Source organism: Peromyscus californicus, unplaced genomic scaffold (genome assembly GCF_007827085.1).
Source record: "Peromyscus californicus insignis strain IS unplaced genomic scaffold, ASM782708v3 Scaffold_13__1_contigs__length_99412109, whole genome shotgun sequence".
Taxonomy (NCBI): domain Eukaryota; kingdom Metazoa; phylum Chordata; class Mammalia; order Rodentia; family Cricetidae; genus Peromyscus; species Peromyscus californicus.
The window spans coordinates 17,414,194-17,441,777 of record NW_026294424.1 but is presented as its reverse complement, the minus strand read 5'-3'; the positions used below and the strand labels follow the sequence as shown (position 1 = coordinate 17,441,777).

The 27,584-nt window shown below is 37.4% G+C and overlaps 1 protein-coding gene across 7 annotated transcripts in view; it reads left to right on the top strand.

Moving 5' to 3' along the window:
• The window catches only part of Ccdc88a (coiled-coil domain containing 88A), a 166,424-nt gene that overhangs the window by 104,919 nt on the left and 33,921 nt on the right, over positions 1 to 27,584 (top strand). For all 7 annotated transcript variants that reach the window (XR_008217402.1, XM_052734606.1, XM_052734605.1 and 4 more), the window contains exons 14-19: positions 3,798 to 3,935; positions 5,329 to 6,399; positions 7,568 to 7,695; positions 15,162 to 15,303; positions 23,813 to 23,977; positions 27,202 to 27,363. Coding sequence is in view for 6 of the 7 variants with exons in the window: in XM_052734606.1 (XP_052590566.1) it covers positions 3,798 to 3,935; positions 5,329 to 6,399; positions 7,568 to 7,695; positions 15,162 to 15,303; positions 23,813 to 23,977; positions 27,202 to 27,363 (1,806 nt within the window). In the remaining variant the exon portion in view is untranslated. The remainder of the gene's footprint in view (positions 1 to 3,797; positions 3,936 to 5,328; positions 6,400 to 7,567; positions 7,696 to 15,161; positions 15,304 to 23,812; positions 23,978 to 27,201; positions 27,364 to 27,584) is intronic.

The following is a 27,584-nucleotide window of genomic DNA, read 5'->3' as shown; positions in this document are numbered from 1 at the left end:
AGTTTCTATGATAAGGTCTGAGGGTTGGTCTTATCTGTGGGTATGAGGTCAGGTATTTAGTATATAACTAGGAATTATGCTGGTTTATGAGAAACTGTTTAAAAACTGTTTTCAGATTCCTTATCACAGCCTTAGTGCTAAGGTCTCCCCACCTCTCTTTCTCTCTTTCCCTCCCTCCCTCCTCTCTCTTTCTTTCTTCTTTTCTCTCTTTCCCTCTCTCCCCTCTCTCCCTCCCCTCTCTTCTTCTTCCTCCTCCTCCTTCCTTCTTCTTCTTCTTCTTCCTCCTCCTCCTCCTCCCCCTCCTCCTTTTTCTTCTCTCTCTTTCTCTCTCTCCCCCCCCCTCTTTCTCTCTGGCTTTTGTTTTGAGGTAAGGTCTTTATATGCAGCTCTAGCAGGCCTATAACCCACCCTGTAGACCATGATAGCCTTGAACTCACAGAGATCCGCCGGCCTCTGCCTCCCCAGGACTGAGATTGAAGGCATGCACCAACACATAACATTGAAGCTTATTCTTTTAACATTTTCCAAGACCTTTTGGAAACAGCCATTTTTTTTAAAAGATTTATTTATTTATTATGTATACAGTGTTCTGTCTGCACGCATCCCTGCAGGCCAGAAGAAGGCACCAGATCTCATTACAGATGGTTGTGAGCCACCATGTGATTGCTGGGAATTGAACTCAGGACCTTTGGAAGAGCATCCAGTGATCTTAACCTCTGAGCCATCTCTCAAGCCAAGGAAACAGCCATTTAAAAAGAAAAAAGTTACTATTCCTTTTAGTGGGAAATGGGTTTTGATGTTTTATTTTGTTTTTTTGAGACAGTATCTCACATTGTCATCTAAACTGGCTGGGAAGTCACCATGTCATGTAGCCCAGGTTGTCCTTGAATTTACAGTGGTCATTCTGCCACTGCTTCTTGAGTGCTTGGGTTATAGCCATTTACTATCACAGTGGTAGAAAATAATGATTAGAAACCACAAATTAACATTATGAAAATTGGATTTTTTTAAGATTTATTTTTATTTATGTTGTGCACTGCACAAAGTGGATGTGGTGTCATCTTCATTGCATATACAGATACGGAGTGTGTGTCATGTGTGTACTGGTGACTGGGAATGCCAGAAGAGGGCAGCAGGAATCCTCTGAAGTTGGAGTTACAGGTGTTGGTGAACTGCTCGATATGGATGCTGCAAACTGAACTCAGAGCCTTTGGAAGAACAAGGAGCACCCTTAACTACTGAGCCATCTCTCCATCCCCTGAATTTTAATTAGACTTTAAGTTGAATAGAAATATTCAGTTGTGTAACCAAGTTTATTTTGCCTATTTTTTGTGGCTCATTTGACATAATTCTCTGTAATTGATACCATATCACAAAATGAGGTATAACTGGACTCAGGACATAGCTCAGTTGGTAGAGTGCTTGCCTCACATCCGTGAAACCCTTGGTTTGAGCCCTAGCACTGCACTAAATGAATGTGGTATCCAGACCTATAATCCTAGCTCTTTGGATGTGGAGACGGGAAGATTAAATTCAGGCCCAGCCAGGGCTACAGGAAACTAAGTCTCAAAATCAGTAACAACAGATGCAGGGAGACAATGAGATTGCTCAGTGAGTAAAACCACTTTCCACAAAATCTGACAGCTTGAGTTTAATCCCCAGAAGTCCTCTGAGTGCCAGTGTATGCTGTGGCATGGGTGTGCCCATATACATGCACACATCATACATACAAAATTAAAATTTAAAGATGTATGCATGTATACATTTATTTACCACTTATTTTTAAGATATTTCTATGTAATACTTATCTTTCTGCCTTAGAGACTTACCTTGAGAACCAGTGCCTTAGATTTTCCAGATAGACTCATGTTTGTGTATACAACCTTAGAAGCTAACCTTAATCTAGATACTACTCCACAGGTAAGTCGAATGCCTGGCTCTTAGCAGGTTCTTGAGCCCATCACCTTGTCAGACAACACTAAAATAGCATGTGTGTTTTCATCTGTATTAGGTAAAACAAATTATTTAGTTATTAATAGATTATAAAAATCCTTCTTGAACATATAAGTTAGTGTTAACTTAATTACTAGTTAATATTTGTGATTTCATACTTTTGAGATATTTCTATAAGATTGTTTCCTGTAGCTAGAGTTTTCCTGCCTGGCCCACAGTTAGGACAAATCTCTCTCACCTGCCAGTCCCACAGCCGCTCAGATCCAACCAAGTAAACACAGAGACTTATATTGCTTACAAACTGTATGGCCATGCCAGGCTTCTTGCTAACTGTTCTTACAGCTTAAATTAATCCATTTCTGTAAATCTATACCTTGCCACGTGGCTCATGGCTTACCGGCATCTTCACATGCTGCTTGTCATGGTGGCGGCTGGCAGTGTCTCCTTCAGCCTTCCACTTCCCAGAATTCTCCTCTCTCCTTGTCCCTCCTATACTTCCTGCCTGGCCACTGGTCAATCAGTGTTTTATTTATTGGCCAATCAGAGCAATTTGACATACAGACCATCCCACAGCAGTTTCCTATGAGTATCTTCTATTAAAATAGAAAATTCCAACTTGCTTTAGAGTTCTTCACTATTAGTTTAAAATCTTAACATTTAAAACTGAAGTATTATTTTTATAGTCTTTGATATTAGATTTCGATCACTGTGACAAAATACCTGATATAAAAAGTAATAAATAGGAAAAACTGATTTTGTTCACAGTTTCAGTTATTTCTTATGTATATGGGTATTTTTTCCTTCATGTATGTCTGTTCACCATGCGCATGTCTGGTGCTCAAGGAGACCAGAAGAGGGCATCAGATCCCTGGAACTGGAGTTACCGTTGGTGGTGAGCCTGCACATGGGTGCTGGGAGCTGAAGCCAGGTCCTTTAGAAGAACAACCTGTGCTCTTTATCACTGAGCCATTTCTCTGGCTCCTCCATTGCTTCTTGGCCTGTGATGAAGCAGAACTTGATGACGTGGAGCATGTGGGAAGCAAAGCTGCTCACCTTCTGACAGCTGGGAAGCAAAGGAGGAGAGAGTGGAGGGTGCAGGGATCCCAGCTTCCTTTCAGGGCAGGGATCTAGCTGGTTAGTTCCTTCAGTCCCCTTCTTGCAATACCACAGACTGGAAAGAATGTAGCCCAGCGATTGAAGTGCTTCCCTAAGTGTGTTCAGTGCCACAGCACAATGGGTTTAACCCCCACATGAGTCAACATGGAAGTTAAAGTCTTGTCAGGAGGTGAGACAAGGTCTCACTGTCCGTATGTCGTCCTGCCTGGCTGAAAATGTGCATTTCCGCCGCAGTTTATCTTCAGTATTGTTCTTCCTTCCTTCTTTTCTCCTTTTATCTTTGCCAAGTCCCTTCTTGTTTGCTGTTTTATCAAACTCCACATCTCTTCTTTTGCCTTCCCAATCTTTTATGATTTCTTCTTCCTTTCTTACTGAAATTTCTAGGCTAATAAAAGTTGTATACTACAAATCCACTGTAACCAAGAGTTTTCCAGTGAGATCTGTGCAGTCCTCATTAGTACATCATAATCACTTCTTCTGCTAGGACTGCCTTTGTATTTCAAAATACAAATTTGTCTTAACATAAAGAGAAGATCAGAGTCATGTATGCAAATTTTATACAGCTAATAAAATTAATATGCAATGCTATTTGAAATTCTATATAAAGATTCTTAACTTTTACCATTTGGATATTAAAATGATTTTAATCTTACTAGTTGTCTTTTGATTTGAAATGTTTTGTCTGTTAAGTATTTAATATGCTGGTTTTGTGATTTAATTTTGTTTAGGTTGAAATTCTTGAAAATGAAATTATTCAAGAAAAGCGAAGTCTTCAAAATTGTCAAAATTTAAGCAAGGATCTAATGAAAGAAAAAGCTCAGCTTGAAAAAACAATTGAAACACTCAGAGAAAATTCAGAGAGGCAGGTTCGTGTATTTTTCATTTAAACAATTGTTTTAAAGTAAATGTTAATATACTACTACAAGGAAACCTACTGGGACTTTTCAGACTTCAGACTAACTGCCATAACTGCCCCACGTGTAGTCTGGCTTCTGCCACTTCACTGTAACCTGCCGTCTATCACAGTTCAAAATGTTAAGTTATCCAGTGCATCCAGCTGTTTCCAGAAGTCAGCAATCTGTAAATTCTCACTTGTGTGTCGTTCTGAGTAGTGTCATGAAATCTTTTCCCATTCCAGGCTGTGCATATGAATGGTTTTGCCCAAACAAGTTTCTCCTGTATATCCACTCCCTGCCTATTACTGCTTATTACCCTTGTGTCACAATGTTCTCATTCAGGTCACTCACATTTTACTTGATAATGGCCCTGAGTTGCAAAAGTAGTAATATTAGCAATTCATATGTCAGGGAAACTGATAAGTGCTTCCTTAAGATGAGAAGTTTAAAGTTTTCCATGTAGTCAGGAAAGGAAAAATACACTGAGGCCTATGATAAAATTGTTGTTAACCTCTTACTGTGCCTAATAAATTATCATCAGTAGAGTGTATGTGGAAACAAAACAGTACATACAGACTCAGAACTCTTTGAAGTTTCAAGTGTCCATGGGGGATCTTGAAATATATTCTGTCTGGTTAGGGAGGAATTGCTATATTGTTTCACATACTCTATACCATATTAGAAATTTTGAAGAGAAGCTTAGAAAAATTTAAACTGCCAGTTTGCTTAATAAGAATTGATTCTAAATGTTCTTTAGTTCCTGTGCTTTTCAAGTATCTGTAGAATAGCACTGCAGATTTTAAGGAGAAGTTGGAGAAAATGCACACTACCCCCTCCCCAGTAACGAGGAAGGAATGAGGTGGCAGCAGACATCTTGAAACTCAGAACGGGTTATGCTACAAATTGGATGGATTTATTTTTAGACACACTAGGTCATTTTTTTGTTTATATGTTACCCAGTTAAAATTTCCTTTTAGAAATGATTACACATACACACAAACAAATAAGGTACACATACTTACCAATGACCCACCTTGTGTAGGCAACGTAAAGATTATTTAAATGAAAATTAAAACCTTAGGTCTTTAAGGATATTTGAAGTAGATTAACTCTAAACAATCTGAAGATCATTTTAATTGTAAATGTTTTTCTGTTAGATAATCCTTTAGATTGCAAAATCCCTAAAAACATGAACTTTAGTGGTGTGACAAGTAAATATACAAAGTGGTCTTTCAGTAAATATTTGTCAGATTAAAATAGTAAGCCATACACTCTAGTATCCATGTTCTTTCCTTGTTAGTTTTTGATAGTTTAAAGACTGTGTTTATTCATTGTAATTTTACATTTTATTTTTTTTAATTAGATTAAAATATTGGAGCAGGAAAATGAACATCTGAATCAAACTGTATCTTCCTTACGACAGCGCTCCCAGATTAGTGCTGAGGCAAGGGTGAAAGACATTGAAAAGGAAAATAAAATTCTTCATGAGTCTATCAAAGAAACAAGTGGAAAACTAAGCAAGGTTGAATTTGAAAAAAGACAAATGAAAAAAGAATTGGAGCATTATAAAGAGAAAGGAGAGCGAGCAGAAGAACTGGAAAATGAGTTGCATCATCTTGGAAAAGAAAATGAATTGTTACAGAAGAAGATAACTAATTTAAAGATTACTTGTGAAAAAATCGAGGCATTAGAACAAGAAAATTCCGAGCTAGAAAGAGAAAATAGAAAATTAAAAAAAACTTTGGATAGCTTTAAAAACCTTACTTTTCAGTTAGAATCCCTAGAAAAGGAGAATTCCCAACTTGATGAAGAAAACTTAGAGCTGCGAAGGAGTGTGGAGTCTCTGAAGTGTGCGAGCATGAAAATGGCACAGCTCCAGCTGGAGAACAAGGAGCTGGAGAGTGAGAAGGAGCAGCTCAAGAAGGGCCTGGAGCTCATGAAAGCCTCCTTCAAGAAGACAGAGCGCTTGGAAGTGAGCTACCAGGGGCTTGACACAGAAAACCACAGGCTACAGAAAGCTCTAGAAAATAGCAATAAAAAAATCCAACAGTTAGAGAGTGAGCTACAAGACTTAGAGATGGAAAATCAAACATTACAAAAAAACCTGGAAGAACTGAAAATATCTAGCAAAAGACTTGAACAATTAGAAAAAGAAAATAAATCATTAGAACAGGAAACTTCTCAACTCGAAAAGGACAAGAAACAATTGGAGAAGGAAAATAAGAGACTCCGACAACAAGCAGAGATAAAAGATACCACACTAGAAGAAAATAATGTGAAAATTGGAAATTTGGAAAAAGAAAACAAAACTTTATTTAAAGAAATTAATATATATAAAGAGTCCTGTGTTCGTCTGAAAGAACTAGAAAAAGAAAACAAGGAGCTTGTGAAAAGAGCAACTATTGATATTAAAACTTTGGTTACATTACGTGAGGTAAATATATTTACCTATACTTAAGGCAAACATTTTTTATATTTGTAGTCCATGTTTTATTGAACCCATTTTTAATTTGTATCATCTTTTCTATACTTCATGTTATATATTTTGGAATTAGAACTAGAAACAATTTCTAACTTTCCTATTGAGATGAAAAGTTTAAATTACATTTTTAAAATGTTATTAATAAGGTAGTATTAATTAGAGTGAGTGTTTTTAGAGGGACTTGGCTAAGGAATCACATGTAGACTATACTCAAATTGATATGATTTTCACAGCCAATCATTTAAATACTATTTTTATCTTTCCTATTGGCAAACAAGTTCAGAAATATGAACTTACTCAGAATCAGAGTTAATAAAAGAGTTGAATGTCTGCATTCATTTTCAGCTCTTTCAAACTCCAAAGCTCTGTGAGTTTTGAGAAGCCTGAGAATAGAAGTCAGGTTCAACTTAAACTGCAACACTGAACTACTGAGAATTCTGAAATAATAAGATTTGATGGGTAATATCTCCTTTAATACTTGCTGCATCAGAAACATGTCAGAAAATAGAGTCTGTACTCAATGTCAAGTATGGGGATGGACATTGGCATGAGGACAGGGATACCTTACAATTCTGTGGTCTGAATTCCTAGTACGAGGCATTAAGAAGGAACTTGCCGATATGAGCAACAGGCCAATAAAAAAAATGTCCCTAATTCTTCAGATGCATGTGTTAGGCCTCTTCTACCACAAGAAAGATTTGTCATAATGGAAGGATGTTAGATCTCACATAAGTTCATGGGAACAAATGTGCATATAATTTTTTTATACTTCATTAAATGTTTGAATATTTACAGTTTTCCAGCCTTTCTTGTATGTTTACCAGGAAAGTTTCCTCTTATTTTATAACATAGCATTATAAAGAAGCAGCAGTACAAGAAAAGAGGATATTTCTAATAAAAATGTTTTTCAACAGTATTTTGAACAAGAAAAGATTATTAAGAAATGGTTTCAGCTTGGGTGTAGTATACTACTTAGCTACTTCTTGGTAATAAAGATAGTGTTAGTGACTTATCTTATTCTTATCTGGTTGAAATGATGTCTTCTGTTGTAGTAATTACAGTCTTGACTGACTTTCTTTTCTTGACATTTGAGTGAGTTGTACATTCTTTTTAAAACAAGGACTTAGTAAGTGAAAAATTGAAGACGCAACAAATGAACAATGATCTCGAAAAATTAACACATGAGCTTGAGAAGATAGGTTTAAATAAAGAGCGACTCTTACATGATGAACAAAGTACTGATGACAGGTGAGTACTAGGAGATAGCTGTAGTTTTTATCTGGGGAAATGTTGCCCAAACAATACCTTTTTGTTTCTGGTTCCTTCCTTGTTTTGGAGAAAGTTCTGTAAGAACAGAAAGAAATAATAAAGACAACCCAGTAACTTATAAGAAAACAATTTCTATAAAAGCAAGATTCCTAAAGTGGCAGAAACTTAGAAACTGCCTTTGAGAGTAGAGTGAAGAACCAACCAACAAAACATTCCTCTCAGGAAATAAGCAGTTAGCTAAGCATTTCATTTGTCATTTGGTTAAGTGGTTCAGTTCTTTTATTTTGTTGCTAAACATGGGCTGAAAGGGGGAATATATGAAAGAAAAATATATATTGAGACACAATGTATGAAAATGATGTGGACAAACAGTATAAAAATTACTCTTTAACTTTTAAAATGGTTGATACAGATTTCTTTTAAAATTTCTGACCATGTAATCATAGTTTTTTAGTTAGGATTAATCCGATTTTTTTTTTTTTTTTTTTTTTTTTTTTTTGTCTTTCAAGACAGGGTTTCTCTGTGCAGCCCTAGCTGTCCTGGAACTTGTTCTGTAGACAGGCTGGGCTCAAACTCACAGAGATCTACCAAGTAGTCTTTTATTTAGTATCCAAAGGGCCACGTGTTTGAGCTAGACTAGATGTCTACTCTTAAGAATACTGTTTTGTGGGCCAATAAGATGGCTCAGTAGGTAGCCTATAAGCTTAATTCTCAGGACTCACATGGTAGAAGGAGAAAACCAACTCTGGCAGGTTTTCTTCTGACCTCCATACACATGCTGTGGCATGTATGCTCACATACTTATATGCAAATACATGTAATTAAACCTTTTCTATAAGACTGTTATTTGAGGCTGGGAAGATGGCTCAGTGGATAAAGCCCTCACTTTGCAATTATGGAGACCAGAGTTAGGATCTTCAGAACTTACATGAAAGCCAAGTGGGACATAGTGGCCACCTATAATCTCTGAAGCAAGCTTGCTAGATGGACAAACTGAAATTGTCCATTTTCTGGTTCATCAAGAGAACGAGCCTCAGTACATAAGAGTGATCCAGGAAGACGCCAGATGTCAACTTTAGCTTCCACTAGCATACATGTGAACATGGCCTAATCACACACCATACACACAGAAAGAAAATAAAAAATGCTTTTTTATGTAGAATAGATTTTAATTCACTGGTTCCATTATATTTATACAACTTCGTTGTATTATTTATTATTCTAGCTTTGATATTTTATGCATATACATTAATATAAATTAATATGTACAAGTTAGGAGGAATTAATGCTTATTATTTGGTATTTAATGGTATAGTTTTGAGACTAGTCCGTAGGTTGATAATTTAAATGGTCAGCTCTATAACACAAAGAAATAACTAGGCATTTTGCTACTCAGTTATAAGTCAGGCAGCCAGGAGCTTAGAGATGGCACAATGGTCAAAGAACACTTGCTGCGGCTGGGTATGGTGGCTCACACCTTTAGTCCAGCACTCTAGAGGCAGAGACAGCGGATCTCTGAGTTCAAGGCCAGCCTTGTCTACACAGAGAGTTCCAAGACAGACAGGACTACACAGAGAAACCCTGTCTTGAAACAAAACAAGAACAACAAAACTACTTGTTGCTCTTGCAGAGGACAAGGGTTCTATTCCCAGCACCCATGTGGTGGTTCACAACCATCCCTAACTCTAGTTCCAGAGTTCTAACATCTTTTCTGACCTCTGTCTTGACTGTCTTAATATAGATTCTTAATCTGTATCATTTCTTTATTCAGATTACCTGCTGTTTATAAAACATTGTTTTGTGTTGTTGGCAAAGCATGTTTTGACCTAAGTGATACTTTCATTGAAATTTATGAGCCCAGTTTAGATGAGCCTCTCTTAGTGCTTCTCACCACTTCCCAAGCCTTAATTCTTACAGGGAGCCAGTATTAGTTGATTCTTAGAGCAATTTAAAACCTGCAAAGAAGATGTGATAACATTCATTATCCTATGTTTGTTTATTCTACTATTATTTATTATTATTATTATTATTGGTTTTTCAAGACAGGGTTTCTCTGTGTATCTCTGGCTGTCCCGGAAATCACTCTGTAGACCAAGCTGGCCTTGAACTCACAGAGATCCACCTGTCTCTGCCTCCCAAGTGTTGAGATTAAAGCCATGAACCACCAGGCCCAGTTCCACATGTTTGTTTATATAATAAAAGCTTTTGAGATTAAAAATGGTGGAGTTTGGGGATTTAGCTCAGTGGTAGAGTGCTTGCCTAGCAAGCACAAGGCCCTGGGTTCGGTCCTCAGCTCTAAAAAAAAAAAAAAAAAAAAAAAAAAAAACAGAAAAAAACCCAATATATTGTCAACTAAAACTTTCAGGAAATGTGATTGGAAAGCATTTAATAACTAAATTTTGGAAAGAACAGAGAAGAGTGCTATGTCTTAAGCCACTAAATCAGCTTCCTTTAACTAGAAAGTAAACTTCTATATTACAAATAAAATAGAGGCTCACAGGTACAAATACTTCTTTAGTCTTTCATCTTCTCCATCTTGGAATTTATGCCTATCAGTTTCAGGTGATGTTCCTAATTCCTTTGTTACTCTTGTCTTTCTAATTAATGTCACTGCCACTTCGAAGAGACAACTATTACTAAGATGGTTTCTTTCTTACCATTAAAGCATATATAGGTTACTGGTGCTATCAAATATATAAATATATAACAAAGTAAGTTATTGCTGCAGTTGTGATTGCTTTTGTCTCTTTATCCTATTTTCTTTTTAAATATAGTTGTTTCTTGGAATTTATATTTTCAGGAATTTTTTTCTGCTCACCTGAGATTTTTATTTTTCTCTCCTTACTGTACAACACCTCCAGAACTGTCTAAAGCAATTCAGGTATCAAAACTTAAATGCAGCCAAAATCAGACTTAGTAAATATATTAAAAGCCAGTTGTAGCCGGGCAGTGGTGGCGCACGCCTTTAATCCCAGCACTCGGGAGGCAGAGCCAGGCGGATCTCTGTGAGTTCGAGGCCAGCCTGGGCTACCAAGTGAGTTCCAGGACAGGCGCAAAGCTACACAGAGAAACCCTGTCTCGAAAAACCAAAAAAAAAAAAAAAAAAAAAAAGCCAGTTGTAGAATCAATCCAACACCAAAATGAATGAGATTTGTTCTTTGTATTCATGAAACTTAAAGTCTTCAGACAGAAAATATAAAAATTAATTATAGGTGCTGAAAAGATGGCTATGTGGCTTCGAGTACTTGCTGCATTTACAGAGGACCCAAGTTCGGTTCTCAGCACTCATGTTGTATGGCTTACAACCACTTTCAACTCCAGTCCCAGGGTATCTAATGACTCTTTTGGCCTCTACGCGCACCTGCACATATGGCATATACACACTTTTGCACATGAATAAAAATAACTCAAAGTGTTAATTATAGTAACAGGCAGGATGGTATTGTGGTATATTTGTTTACACTAACACTCTGAGACTGCTAATAAAAGTTTACCTTGAATCAGAGAAGCAGCAGAGAAGCCACCAGTGACATCCTCTCTCTCTCCTTTCATGATCCAAAAAGACCTGAGAACCTTTTTAAGCCCCTCTCTACTACTTCCCGTGTCTCTCTCTGTATCCTGGGTCCTCTAAAACCTCTATGGCTAATTTTGGTAAACTAGTTCCTACCTCTGACCTCTGATTCACGGTAAACTTTATTGCCATTCTCAGAGTGTCAATGTGAACAAATATCCCACAACATTTCCCCAGTTTTGTCTAAATAAAAAGGAAAGGTTTTAACTTTATTTAACAAACTAAAACTATATACAATAAGAACAATTATCAAGTAAGAATTACATTCAGAATATCCAGTCCATTTGTATTTGGCAAATTCAGGAGAAGATACTCTTATTATCTTTCCTATCTTAGTGAGTCCAAAGCTTTGTACCTAATTTGCTTTCTATCACAACTTGTATTACCAACCTAGAAAAATCTTTTTAGACCTTAAAACATTTTCTTAAACAACTTAAGCTTTTATGTCCCTCAATCTTATACACCTTACATTTTTTGTTGTTTTTTTTTTTTTCTGAATTTGGTAATAAGGAAAACTGTAACTATAACTGTCTCGTCTTCAACCCCATCAGAGACCCAAGAAGGATCTATTACCTGAGTAAACAGGAAGTGCAGAGCAAACAACTTCCAAAACTATAGAAACGACAGAGACATCTGGCTGCCTAGACAGTTACCCAAGGTTCCTCTGCAGTGTTGGGGCATCTATCTTTGGCCTACAGGCCTAGAATGTCTGACAGACTTTTGTGAAGCAGGAATTTTGAAGGACTGGCCTACCTTGTCTTGGCAAAGTTCAGCAGTCGCCTTCTTTGGTGTCCTACTTGTCTAAATTGGACAACATTCTGTCAGCTAGGGTAGTTTCTTGCCCAGTGGCTAACTTTGCCACAATTAATGCAAACTCCATGTGGAGGTTCTTTGATGTCCTTTTTTGAAGTAAAGGGGTGCTGCCTGGAGCAGATGTGTCTCACTGTCATGAAAAACCTTAGGTTATTAAAACATCTTAAATGCCATATTCTGTAGATCTCTGAAGTGTTTGAAGACCATCTATCTTTTAAAATATATCTCTGTTTGACCTTGAAAACATACCTACATGACTACAAGTTTGATTGTTATAGTTGACTGACTACTAACCTGCATTTCTTTATTATCCTAAATAGTTTGTAATAATAGCTTTCAAGGACCAGAACTTTACATTTTTAAATGAGCTGCATAGGTACAGTACCTTAAACAAGAGTAGAAATATATATATATACAGTATGTTCTAACAAAAACAACCTTAAATTTGTATCAGTATTCAAAAATCCATACCAATGTAAAATATTTGAGATTAATAGTTGCTTTTTAGTTTTAAAGTAGATTCAATAATATACCCTTTTATTCTACCATCCCTACATCCTCCCCCTTTTTTCTTTTCAGAATGAGATCCCTGAATCTTAATCTTCTTTGCTTAGTTTTCTTCCTGACTATGACCAGTAACAACTTGCAGGCAACCCCCCTAAATGATGATGAAAATCCATAATCCACAGAACAACCAAAAATCACCCATTCCACCTCTTGAAATGTGGGTGTCGTGTTCTTAAAATTACTTCCTGTTGTCGGGGGTGACAGCATCTTTAGGGGACCCTGAGAAAATTGAGATAATGGTCAAGTCTTGGGAGAGCTAGCTGATGTCTAATCTTGGTGTGATGGGAAAGTGCAGGGCTTATCTGAAGTCCTGACTGGAGTAGTCTACAAGGCTGGACCATCTTAGCTAACCACTTTGAAATTGTCCTGAGCAGTTTGTAGTCCAAAGCTGATCTTTGGTGGTGTTTGTTCACTTAATGGTGTTACCACAATCCATGTGGATTCATCATTATGAGGCCCCATCATTTTCTTGGAGATCCCAAAGGTCACTGTCAAGAATGGTCACAGTTCACTGCAGAAAACTTAAAACATTTTCAATGTCATATGCAGCAGATCACTGAGAAGTTTAAAGGACCACAATCTGTTAAATACATCCAGGTACACAAACTTAGTTCCTAGTTACCTGCTTCAGATTCAAGCCTTAAATCATGTACAGGAAGGTAGCTGAAGCTTATTTCTAGAATTAGTTAGTACTCTATATGACCATTCATATCACAACAGAAAGTTTACATATAGATTATAAATTATACCTTAAGATTTTAAAGAGTCGCCGGGCGGTGGTGGCGCACGCCTTTAATCCCAGCACTCGGGAGGCAGAGCCAGGCGGATCTCTGTGAGTTCGAGGCCAGCCTGGTCTACAAAGTGAGATCCAGGAAAGGCGCAAAGCTACACAGAGAAACCCTGTCTCGAAAAACCAAAAAAAAAAAAAAAAAAAAAAAAAAAGATTTTAAAGAGTCAAAACCAAAGGATTATGAGATTAGTGGCAATAGAATAGTTCCTTAATTTTGTTTTCCTTTGTCCCATACCAGGTGGCTCTTCTGACATGAGGCAGAGATTTTGGATTTTCCTTTAACAAGCATGTTTGGGTTTAGAAAAGGAGAGAGCCATGCTCCAACTCCAAAGCCAACTTTAATTTTTAATTGAATGGGACTACAAAAATACCATTTGCATTATATGTCTGTAGAGAACAGCAAAAACAAACCTTTGGGAAGATTTATGAAATTCTATCCTGTTGGAAATGTGGTATACCATTAGGCCAGTTTACTCTTTTCCAGTGTCTCATTTGCCAATGGTTTTGTCTTTAGATTCATTTGCAGATACTTGGGTAGGGTCTCGTGTAGTTCAGACTGGTTTTTAACTGGCGATGTTGCTGATGATGATCTTGAACTCTGCTCCTTATGCTCTTGCTTTCACCTCTCAGGTGCTGATATTACAAGCATGCATAAGCATGCACCACCACACCCAGCTACCTCTTTGGGTTCTTTAGGTATAAAATGTGCATTAACTGAAACCTTTATTTTACTGTATACTCTGAAATTGGTATGCAAGTGTGAAGACCTGAGTTTGCATCCTTAGTACCCATGTAGAAAGCTGGGTATAGTATGTGTGCCTGCAACCATGGGTGGGGTTGGGGATTAGGATTGTACAACAGAAAGACCAGAAAGACATCTGGGATATGATGGCCATCCTGCTTAACTGAAAAACAAACTCCAGGTTCAGTGAAAGGCCCTGTCAGGAGACTAAGACAGCAACAGAAAAGGGTACCCTCTTGCCCATGGCATATAAATGTGTGTACATATGCATACATCACATATGCATTTTTTAAAATTACTTAATAACTGACTTATGCATTCTAAAATATTGTAAAGTAACTAGAATATTGGTATTCACATCTCTCTGGCTCTTACCACTATGTGCCATGAGTATGGCATTTTCTTTTTTATTGTAACTGTTTAAAGGCAGCCAGTATTGAGGTGTTTTGTTTTGCTTTGCTTTGTTTGGTCTGACTATGTAGTCCTAATCAGCCTGGAACTCTCTTTGTAGGCTAGGCATGCCTGTGCCTTCCAAGTGTTGGAATAAAAGGTGTGTGTCACTATGCCCACCTTATGTTGAGTTTTAAGTCTTAAACTACTCATGTTGGCCATTATGTAAAAGTGCATACATACTAATATCACAGACATATGTATGATATAATGGATACATCAACTTCTTTTTTTCTATTTTAGTCTTATAAAACCAGAAGAAATATTTGGGAATTTAGTTATTCAAATTCCCTTTTTGAGCATTAATCGCTCTTTTGGTGGTCTTGACAGTCATTCAGAGTTCTGTTTACTTACTAAATTTTGTGCTGTGACCACCACTAAGAGGAGGATAGTTTACACCAAACATGAAGGCTTCTAGATATCATTTAATACATCAATGTTGTTGTCATAGCTTGTCTCTAAAAGTGTTTTGACATCTAGTGACAAACTATATTACTCTTGTACTTGGATAGTAGGTACAAACTTTTGGAATCAAAATTAGAATCCACTCTTAAGAAGTCCCTTGAAATAAAAGAAGAAAAAATTGCCGCTTTAGAAGCTCGGTTGGAAGAGTCTACAAATTATAACCAACAGTTGCGCCAAGAACTAAAAACAGTAAGTTTTTTCTTCAAAATTGCTTTATCAGTGTTTGAACAGAAAAACATAAAGAGAAAATAAAAACTCGAGTATATTTATGTTAGTATTTCATTCTGTTTCGTATATTTGGGAGTATGTATTTTCAAGTATGTAATAGTCCCTCTTATAGGTGAGGACATAGGAAGAATTGTAGAAGTGAGATAGACAAGAAGCAGGCTTATTTTGTTTCAGAAACTGATTTTTTGAGGTACTGATACCTTTCTCTGGTGCATTTTTCCTGTTGAGCCTTCAGGTAAATTTTAATCAATAAAGATATGACTATGAAGACATAGAGGACAGTCATAGGTGTGGTATAGGAAAGCAGGTGATCTGCTCACAAATAAGATGCTATCTAGATCTGTTTTCTTGTGAAATTTGGAGTTCTTGAGTGAAGTTAAACACTGTTTTCGCTGTGAGTAAATTGAAGTATAAAGGGCTCAGCTGTTTGTAGGTGGTAGAGAAGAGTCTCACTCTGTTTTACTCTGCCCTTTTCAGTCTCCTCATTGCTCCAGCAGTTGTCCTTTTCTTTACTTTTCATTTTTTTCTAGACAGGCTCTCTTGTAGCACAGATTGGCCTTAAACATACCATGTAGCCAAGGATAGCCTTGAGCTGATCATCCTACATCTTTCCTAAGCACAGGGATTGTAGAAGTGCTCTACATGACAAACAGATGGAGTGATGAGATTACTGTAGGCCACATTCAGAGCTAATCTATTCAAAATCACCCTAGGAAATACAAGTAGATGGCTAGGCAGTGTTAGGTGTCTCTCCACATAATTATGTGAAACTGATTCTTTAAAATTTTTCATTTACTTCTGTTTGTATACACACACACACACACACACACACACACACACACACACACACACACTTCACACACATGGGAGTGAGGGCACACCACAGCATGCCTGTTGCCTGTGGAGGTCAAAGGACATCGTGTAGACAACTTCTACCATATGCATCCTGGGGATCAAACTCAGGTTGTCAGGTTTGGCAGCAAACACCTTAAACTACTGAACTGTCTTGCTGGTCCATGAGACATATTTTTGTACCAGATTATGGTTCAAGTAGAACAGAAGATTCACACTGGAAAGAGCTGCCCTAGTTTGGAGACTTGATGCTTCATAATAGTCATTAAGTCTTACATTTCCAAAGGCATAAATTTAAAATCTCCAAAATGTGCATACTGATTATAAGAGTTGCTGCCTGTAGAGAAATCCAGTTATCCTGCTTTCTGTTAGGTAATTAGCTTTCCAAATAGTCTACCAATCTTGGAACCCCCCCATAAGCGTTATTACCTAATACTTGAATATTCTAGTTTTATTATGCTTTTAGAACAGTTGTTCTCAACATGTGAGTCATAACTCCTATGGAAGTTGCACATCAGATATCCTGTGTATCATATATTTACATTATGATTCATAACAACAAAATTACAGTTATGAAGTAGCAATGAAATAATTTTATGGTTTGGAGGTTACCACAACATTAAGAACTGCATTAAAAGATTGAGAGCCACTATTCTAGAGAAACAGTTAACCACATTTGAGTTTCTTCTGCAGAAAGGGAAGGCTTTTTGTTCACCATATACCTACAGCATCTTTACTGGTATTTGTCACAGATTTGCCATTGTGGAACCTACACTGGTTCAGAGTTCTGCTTTGTTGGCATAAATGATTATTAATCAGCTTTATGTCCTCAATTTCGTACTCTTAAACAATATTTGTAGGCTACAAATAATGATAACTCCATGAAGTTACTCAGCAAGAAAATAAGTAGGTTAGTACATGAGTTGGTTTTTGTGTTTTAAGTCTAAACATTAGAGATACCAAATTCCATCATTGTCTTTAACTTTAGCCATTTTTCATAATGGCTATAAACTGATTTACTCCTGTATACATGAATATGGAATTGTACTTTTCTAACCTTTCAATATTGTGCATGATGAGGCATATTACTTGAAAATAGATTCTGAAATTTAGACATAAACAATGTAAACTATGATGTAGAAATATGAAAGGGAATTTTTAAAAATCCAAAGGAAGGCAGAAAGAAACAGAACAAAGTACAGATTAGACAAATAGAAAATAAATAGTAAAGGGGAAGTTTTTAACCAAATCAGATCAGTTATATTTACTGTAAAAAGGTCTAAACATTCCCCATTCTAAAGCAGAGATGATAATATTCAGTGGAAAAGTAAAACTTACTGAAATGCCAACTACAAGAAATTTTGATTGAAAAAATATATCATTGTAACACTAATCAAAAGAAAGCTATTAGCCAGGCGGTGGTGGCACACGCCTGTGATCCCAGCACTCAGGAGGCAGAGGCAGGTAGATCTCTGTGAGTTCGAGGCCAGCCTGGTCTACAGAGGTAGTCCAGGACAGGCTCCAAAGCTACAGAGAAACCCTGTCTCAAAAAACCAAAAAAAAAAAAAAAAAAAAAAAAAAAAAAGAAAGAAAAAAAGCTATTTAAATAGTTTTATAGCAATGACTTAGCTAAAAATTTTAAAATGATTGCCGGGCGGTGGTGGCGCACACCTTTAATCCCAGCACTCAGGAGGCAGAGCCAGGCAGATCTCTGTGATTTTGAGGCCATCCTGGTCTACAAAGTGAGTTCCAGGACAGGCACAAAACTACACGGAGAAACCCTGTCTTAAAAAACCAAAAAAAAAAAAAAAAATTTTAAATGATCATTTTAGCTTTATAATATAGCAAGATTAAATGTTCTCATGTCTAACAACAGTTTCAAACTATGGCAGTATTGATAGAACTACATGGAGAATGACCTGTCCACAATTATAGTTAAAGGATTTAATACCTATCTCACATATAAAAAGAACTTTATTAAATAAATAAAGGGTGTTTATAGGTGACCTACACTGAACATCGTTCTTTTTTTTTTAATATTTTTTTAAACTTTATTTTATATGCATTGGTGTGAAGGTGTCAAATCCCCTGGAACTAGAATTACAGACAGTTGTGAGCTGCCATGTGGGTGCTGGGAATTGAACCCAGGTCCTCTGGAAGATTAGCCAGGGCTCTTAACTGCTGGGCCATCTCTCCAGCCCGTGAACATCGTTCTTAATAATAAAAGACTATTTACTTTCAGGGGGAAAAAGCAAAGATATTGCTCTCACTATTTCTATTAAACACTGTGTTGTTAGTCTTAATGTATTAGGATAAAGAAAAGAATGCTGATATTTGTGTGGGTGTGTATGCAGGTGCCTGTGGAGGTCAGAGGAGAGTGTTGGATACTCTGAAGCTGTAGTTACAGGTGGCTGTGCGCCACCTGATGTGACTGCTAGTCAAACATGGGTGCTCTGGAAGAGCAGGAAGCTCTCTTAACCACCGAACTGTAGCTAGAATTTTCCTGCCTTGCCCACAGTCAGGACAAATCTCTGTCTACCGCCAGTCCCACAGCTGCTCAGACCCAACCAAGTAAACACAGAGTATTGGTGAAATTATTAAGGCCACTCTACGTAGTTAAAAGGAGATTTATCTAATGTCGTAACTTACAAATTAAGGGATAGGTAGGTCACGGGGTCTGGGGAAGGTGTATGGCAGTCCAGCGGTGTTCTCTGGAGCTCTGCTTGGCCCACCTCCGCCGTCCAGGGTCTCGGAACCAAGTGAGAGCTCTCGTCCATCCAGATCTCAGGTCTCCAGGCACCTCCCTTGGCCCCGCCTTGTAGGCGTGACAGTTGCCGAAGTCTCAATGGGGGTTGGAACTTCCAGATCAAACCTGGAATGGCTACCCACTACAACAGAGACTTATATTGCTTACAAATTGTATGGCCGTGGCAGGATTCTTGCTAACTGTTCTTATAGCTTAAATTAATCCATTTCTATAAATCTATACCTTGCCACTGGCGTCTTCACATGCTGCTTGTCATGGTGGCGGCTGGCAGTGACTCTCTCCACCTTCCTGTTTTCTCTGTTCTCCTCTCTGTTAATCCCGCCTATACTTCCTGCCTGGCCACTGGTCAATCAGTGTTTTATTTATTGACCAATCAGAGCAATTTGACATACAGACCATCCCACAGCACCGAACCATTTCTTTAGCCCCAGAAATACAAATTTGAAAGGATGAAACATAGATACATTTATTGGCTTCTGACATGATTATTTGGGCAGGAAATTCTAAAGAATTTAAGAAAATTATATAAAGTTTATTTTATCAAGTGTCCTAGGTTAAAAGTCAGTATATAAAACTCAACCATATTTGTATATATTAGCAATGAAAAATTAAAGAAAATTAAAAAGAAAAATATAATTTATAATACTGTAAAATACCATGAAGTACTTTAAAGTACTCTGCATTGATAAAATATAAAGAGTACCTTAGTAAATGGAGGGATACCATATCATTAAGTGTTCTATATTGCTGATAGGACATATCTTAGGTTTGCAGATAGCTCAGTGGTTTAGCACTTGTCCAGATTGTGGAAAACTTAGATCTGGTCCCCAGGACTAGAATAAATAAACAGGGAGATCACAAATGAATCTGTTAATTAAATATAATACCAAACATAATCCAAATTAAATTAGAAGATAGGTTAATCAGCTGATTACAAAATTTTGGTGGAATATAGCCATTTTTAAAATACTAATTTTGCTAATCCATGAACATGAGAAGACTTTCTATCTGCTAGAATCCTTATCTCTTCTGCGTTTTAAAGATTTCTTTGTAAAGGTCTTTAGCCTCTTAGATTTACTCCTAGATGTTTTGTCTTTTTCCTGATACTTTTGTAAATGGGGATGCTTTACTAGTTCTTTTCTCAGCATACTCACCATCACTATATAGAAAACTCTGATTCTGGATGATGGTTTTGTATGTGGCTACTTCAGTAAAAGTATTTAATCAGTCAGATCGAAGTGTTTTTGATGGAACTCCTAAGGTCTTTTCCGTATAGGATCATGTTGTCCAACAATGTGGATAGTTTGACTTCTTTTTCTGTTTGCTCTTTTTTTTTATTCCTTGTCTTGCCTTACTGCTATAGCTAGGACTTCAAGTCCAGAAGAGTAACAGTAGAGAAGATAGACATTCTTGCTTCAGTCCAGATTTTCGATGAAATGGTTTCAGTTTTCCCCTGCTTAGTATAATGTTGGCTATCGGTTTGTTGAACATAGCATTTATTATGTTGAGATATGTGCTTATATTCTAATTTCTTCAAGGGCTTTTATCATGAAGAGATGTTAAACTTTATCAGAAACCTTTTCTGCATCTATTGAAGTGATGCAATGAATTGTGTCCCAGAGACCATTTAGGTTCTGCATTGCTTGATTTATAGATTTGATTTGTATGTGCCAGACTGTCCATACATCCCTGGAATGAAACCAACTTGATCATGTTATCTGATTTTTTTAAATTACTTTTTAAGTGGTGTGTGTGTATGTGTGTGTGTGTGTGTGTGTGTGTGTGTGTGTGTGTGTGTGTGTGTGTGTGTGTCAAGGGGATACTTTAAGTGTACAGGTGCCTGTGGAGACCAGAAGAGGGTGTTGAAACCTCTGGAACTGGAGTTACGAGCATTTAGTTGTTAGTAACCCAACATGGATGATGGGACATGAACTCGGGTCCTGTGAAAGAGCAGCAAGCTACCCTTAATTGCTGAACCATCTCTCCAGCTACTTTTCTAATATTTTTAAAGTGAGAGCAGTTGAGGAATACACCTCTCGTCTTCAAAGGCATGTGAACATATGTGTACACAAGCAAACATCTATAAACATGTACACAAAAGATTTTTATTAAAAACTGGAAATAGGGCTGGAGAGATGGCTCAGCGGTTAACAGCACTGACTGCTATTCCAGATGACCCTGGTTCAATTCCCAGCTCCCACATGGCAGGTCACAGCTGTCTGTGACTCCAGTTCCAGGGGACCCAACACCAACAGCAAAACACCAATGCACATAAAATAAAATAAATAAATAAAAGATTTTTAAAAAACTGGAAATAACTCAGTGATCCTCATCTGATAATTGAATAAAGAAATTTTGTTATATCCATATAGTAAGAGACAGTACAACAGTAGAAAAGAGGAAAAAATTATTGATTCATTTAATATATTAGTAAAGCATAAGAATATGCTCAGAAAAATATACATAAAAAGATTACATATTGTGTAATTACATTTAGAGCATGCAACACTAAATTTGGTGAAAAAAAACATAACAGTTTTGTCTTGTAAGTAGTGATCCTTCTAAAGTGATAGAAATACTCTTATCCTGTTGATAAGTTACATGGATATATGTTATTTTAAAAAATAGACCACATATCTCTTATAATCAGTGCATTAGAAACTATATATAGATTATACCTCAGTTCTAAAAGGTTATATTATCTTTGATAATCACTGAAAATTTGAAATGACAGTATAATTTATAATATCATTATTAATTGCTTTAAACTTTAACTTAATGGACTTTTAGTTTTAAATTGACTCTGCATTGCTTTGTTGTAGAATATTTTGTTTTAATTCACACTTTATTCATTTCCTGTGTGAATATAAGGATTTTGATTAATGACATGTAAGCTAAAGGAACACATGAACAGAGTATAACTCAGAAACATTGAATTTTATTTCCAGCTCTCCTATTTTTGTTTGTTATTTTCCACTCTTGTTATCAAACACAGTTGAACTCTTCTTGCAAAACAAAAACAAAATAGTATATACCTGACATAACACTTTTCTTCTTATGTAAGCTCTCCTTAATATTGCCTTTATTTGACCACAGCTTTTGTAAGCCTAGAAAAAAGACTGTGTGAGAAAACAGAAGTATCCAAGATCTTCGGCCATACTTAACATTCCATTCCATCTTAGCTTTTTTTCTTTTCTTACCATTTTCTAACTCACTAGTAGTAATACTAGTTTACTGCTGAATTAATAAAGGCTTCCTTAAGTTTTGTACAACATGAACTATTTCAATCATTTCTGCCCTTAATATAAACTATGATGCTAATTTTTAAATGTACTATAAATATCTAAAATAAACTAGTAGATCAAGATAAGTATAATAGTAAATTTGAATTAAAGATGGGATAGCTCAACAGTTCAGAGTATATACTGTTCTTTCAGAGGATCTGAGTTTGGTTCCCAGCACCCATATTAGGTGGATCACAACCACCTGTAACTTCAACTCCATGGGATCTGAAGCCTCTGGCCTTTGCAGATTTCTGTACTCAAATGCACAGACACACACACACACACACACACACACACACACACACACACACACACACACACACTCATTTAAAAATAGCATATTTAGGGATTAGGGAGATGGCTTAGCAATTAAGAACACTGGCTGCTCTTCCAGAGACCCTGGATTCAATGCCCAGCATCTACATGGCAGTTCACAACTGTTGATAACTCCAGTTCCAGGGGATCCTCTACCCTCTTCTGTCCTCAGCAGGCACTGCATGCACATGCTGTACACACCTTCATGAGATAAAACATTCATACACAGAATCTGTTTGAGAGCTGTTAAATTTGGCAACTTTTGATCATAGAAGATGATCAAGTTTTTTCATGTTAGTAGCAGTTCAAACCTGTGTATTACTCAGTCTTTTCTGGTGTTATTGCAACCTACTTTAAGTCAATTTGAGGCCCAGTGTGGTGGCTGACATCTCCGTTTTAGCACTTAACAGGTGATGGAAAGTGAGATCAGGAGTTCAAGGCCAACCTGGGGTGTAACACAAATTGCTAAACTGTCCTATTAATAGAAAACCTGGAGCCAGATATTGGGGTGAAAGCTGAAAGATCAGAGAAACAGAACAAGCCACAGCCAACCTCACCTTACCAACTCCTCAGCTTCCAGAAATACTTCCTCTATACTCAGGCCTTATATACCTTTCTGTGCCCTGCCATCTTATTTCCTCACTCCACCCAGCTCTGTCACTTCCTGTCTGTCTATAGAGACCTCCAGACCTCTGTGGTTAATAAGTGCTGGGATTAAAGGCGTGTGTCACCATGCCTGGCTTTGTTCCCAGTGTGGCCTTGAATTCACAGAGATCCAGATGAATCTCTGCCTCCCGAATGCTAGGATTACAGGCGTGTACTACTACTGCCTGACCTCTGTGTTTAATATAGTGGCTGGCTTTGTCCTCTGATCCTCCAGGCAAGCTTTATTTGTTAGAACAGAAATAAAATATCACCACACCGGGTCTTCATTTACAATTTATTTGTATGTGTAAGTGTGTTTATGTGTGTTGTGGGGGTGGGAGTCCTGAAGCTGGAGTTAGAGATGATTGTGAACTGTGCAAACATGGGTTCTCTGGAAGAGCAAGAAGTGCTTTTAACCACCAAACCATCTCTCTAGCCCCTAAATCTGTATTTCAAAAAGCTTTTGATCACAGTAATGGTAATCACACATTTATCACATTTTTAAATAATCTGTCATATTCACCAGACCAATACAGACCCTAAGTAATTGAGAAATATAAAAATCTTGGTGATTTTTTTCCCATTAAAATATTTTAAATAATTTTAGGTGAAAAAAAATTATGAAGCTCTCAAACAGAGACAAGATGAGGAAACGATGGTGCAGAGCTCCCCTCCTGTCTCTGGGGAAGATAATAAATGGGAGCGAGAAAGTCAAGAAACGACCAGAGAACTCCTGAAAGTTAAAGACAGGTTAATCGAAGTAGAAAGAAATGTAAGTATTTTAAAAATTTTAGTGGGAACAAAATTCTTCAGAAATAATGAATTGTTGGATATATTTATCTTTTATTAATTTATTTTGTACTTTCTTGTCTAGCTTATCATATAAAAAAAGATCTAAATTTAGTATGCTTTGCTCCTTGCCCTCTTGTAAGTCAGCCACAAGCTTAATCAACACTCTGTATCATGTAGACGGTGCAATCAAGTTCTTCTGCCAGTCTAAGGTGTGGCCCCGGATTATCCTCAGCCTCTGTATGTGCCTTTCAGGCTGACTTGGGAAAAGACTTCCTTCCTTGGTTGTTTTCTACCAGGGAATTCCTTCAGTAGTAGTCACGATTTAAGCTGTCTCCTTTGAAATCAATACTGATTTTCATAAAATGGAGTCTTGTAGTCAGGCCACTTTTGATGTCCCAGTGAAGAGCACAAGACTTCTCTTTAATGGTTCTAATCTCTTTAATAATTGCAGCTGCTGTCTCAGAACCTGTCTTGTACTTTGTAACCTCTCCTTGTTGTCAGCCATTTTTGGATCTTTGCTTTCCTTGTTTGTCCTTCTGGCTGTGGGAACTGTAAGTGTTACAGCTGGGATGGAAAGGTATCCTGGCAGCCAGGAGCCAACAAATACCACAAAGTCATCCGAGATATTTTGGGAGGGAGAAAAACAGGAGGGTGGCTGCCTTTGCTTGGGTGAGAAACAGCAGCAAACTGAACAGAATACAGGATTTATATAGAGTTTCTTGGGAAGGGGGTGAAACTTTTCAGTGTGGAGCTTTCCACAGTGGAGATGGGTGGGATTTCATGTCCAAGAGAGTGGGCTTTTTACTCTGTGGGGTGGGGGCAGAGTCCAGCAGTTAGAGTAGTCTGTGGGTGGAACCCGGCAGTTAGAGGTCCTTGGGGAAGGGACTTACAGTAACCATGACATGGTGTGAATGCTATCCTGTTTTGAGATTTCCTCCACCAAAGCAATTTGTCCATGACTTTTGAATTCAGTGTCTTAGTACATGGGAGGAATATAACCAGATTGCTTGCCACAGTATAACGTGAATGACTTCTATCTAAGTTCTCCACAGAGTTTTCCCACTGTCTGTGTTCCTCTTCTGCTCTCAAAGCCCCACCAGATTGGCCCTTGCTTATATTATTCTAGTGCTTTTCTAGCCCAAAGTTCCAAACTCTTCCCTATTGTTCCTGGATTCTACCCCCAAAGGCCTGAGGACTATATGGCCAGGTTATCACAACAGCCCCACTTTGTAACAATATTCTCTATTCGTTACAAAGATACTTGTCAGAAGCAACTTAAAGAAGGAAAGATAGGTTCACAGTTCGAGGATGGAGTCCATCAAGGCAGGGAAATCATGGCGACAGGAGCCTGAGGCACTGCTCATATTGCATCTGCAGTCAGGAAACATGGAGATACTGCTCCGCTCACCTTTTCATTTCTGTTCAGTCCTGTACTCCAATCCCTGTGACGGTGCTACACACACCAGTTAACCCAGTTCCCTCACAGACACACCCAGGTTTGTTTCCTAGATAGTCTAGATCCTGTCAGGTTGACATTCATTTTTAACCATCACATCATGTATGACTGGCTTGGCTACATGGTGAGTTCAAGACCAGCCTAGACTATATGATACTCTGTGTGGCCAGGCAGTGGTGGTACACACCTTTAATCCCAGCACTAGGAAGGCAGAGACAGGAGGGTCTCTGTAAGTTCAAGGCCAGCCTGAACTCACTACAGAGTGAGTTCCAGGACAGGCTCCAGCGCTACAGAGAAACCCTGTCTCAAAAAACAAAAATAAAATAAAACAACGTGTGTGTGTGTGTGTGTGTGTGTGTGTGTGTGTGTGTGTGTGTGTGTGTGTATCTGAACAAGATGTCTTTTTTTTCATCCTCTCAACAGATGATTTAAAAAGAGAACAGTATAACTATCTGCCTCAGCTTCTGTGTGTTTACTTGTTGCTGTTTCAGTTGTTGTTTGAGACAGGTTCTCCATATGTAGCTCACACTCACAGTCTTGCTCACCTGTCTCCCAGTTTCTGATGTTTCAGGCTGTTATTACAGCCACATCTACACCTTGCTTCCTCAGTCTTGATTTTATGGGGTCAAATCACAACCTCCACTTTACACAGTGATATGTTGTTTATATTTATAAAAGTGAAGTTTTCTTTGTCTTCTATTGAAGATACAGCAGAACTATTGTGATTCATTGTGTATCATTTTTCTATGTAGTCAGTACTACATAGTAAGTAGTTAGCCTAATTAGGGTTTTTTTTGTATATTAGAGTTTTATTTCTGTTATATGGTAGATTCTTTGATTATGCTTTTTAGTACAAATTTAGATTTTATGAAATGTAATTTATAAGTAATTAATCTTAAATGTATAATATCCATGCCTACCATTTTAATGTCCACGACTAATATAGTAATTCACTTGTTTAACCATAAGAAGAAAATATGGCTATATATGCTAGAAAATTGAAAATGATATAATTTTTTGGATATACTTCAGAAGTCCTTACAGTTGAAATATAGTTTTAGTGAGGGTTTTATAACTTAGAAAAAGGAAAACTAAACGTAATGCCTGGCAGGTCATTATGAACTGCACTTTTCTTTTTTTTTTTTTTTTTTTTTTTTTTTTTGGTTTTTCGAGACAGGGTTTCTCTGTGTAGCTTTGCGCCTTTTCCTGGAACTCACTTGGTAGCCCAGGCTGGCCTCGAACTCACAGAGATCCGCCTGCCTCTGCCTCCCGAGTGCTGGGATTAAAGGCGTGTGCCACCACCGCCTGGCTAACTGCACTTTTCTAATAGATGGCTCAAATTATTTGTGTAAATCTGCTTTCTTCCAAGTATGTTTGTTTTGAAAGTACATATTTTTCCTTCTAACCCAGGATCACCACTTACCCATGTATGCATGGAAAAGGTACACCTTTTTAATTGGATACAGTCTAGGCATGTATTCTACCACTAACCTACACCCTCAGCACTAGAAGAAAATATTTTATTTTAGGACATCATAAAGCAGACAGAACACAGGCACAATAGTATTTTAAGGTTACAGCAGTATTGCATCCTTTTTTATGCATTAAATATGTACAACTTGTGATTAAGCGGGAAGGTTTTTCTTTTTTTAAGATTGCTCAAGCTCATTTTATTAAATACATTATCTGTTAAAGAAACTGTCTTGTGTTTATTTTTAATGAGTGTGGTATCTTCCTCTTGTTTGAAGAATGCTACGCTGCAGGCAGAGAAGCAAGCGCTGAAGACTCAACTGAAGCAGCTTGAGACGCAGAACAGTAACTTGCAGGCTCAGATTCTTGCACTTCAGAGGCAGACAGTGTCATTACAGGAGCAGAATACCACTCTTCAAACACAGAATGCCAAACTTCAGGTTGTACCAAACATTTTAATTCTATAGTCTTATAGTAAGGAAACCTAGATATGTAAACACTGTTCCTTAGTGAATTTAATTATGGAAGGTAGATGGAAATTTTTTTTTTTTTTTTTTTTTTTGGTTTTTCGAGACAGGGTTTCTCTGTGTAGCTTTGCGCCTTTCCTGGATCTCGCGCTGTAGCCCAGGCTGGCCTCGAACTCACAGAGATCCGCCTGGCT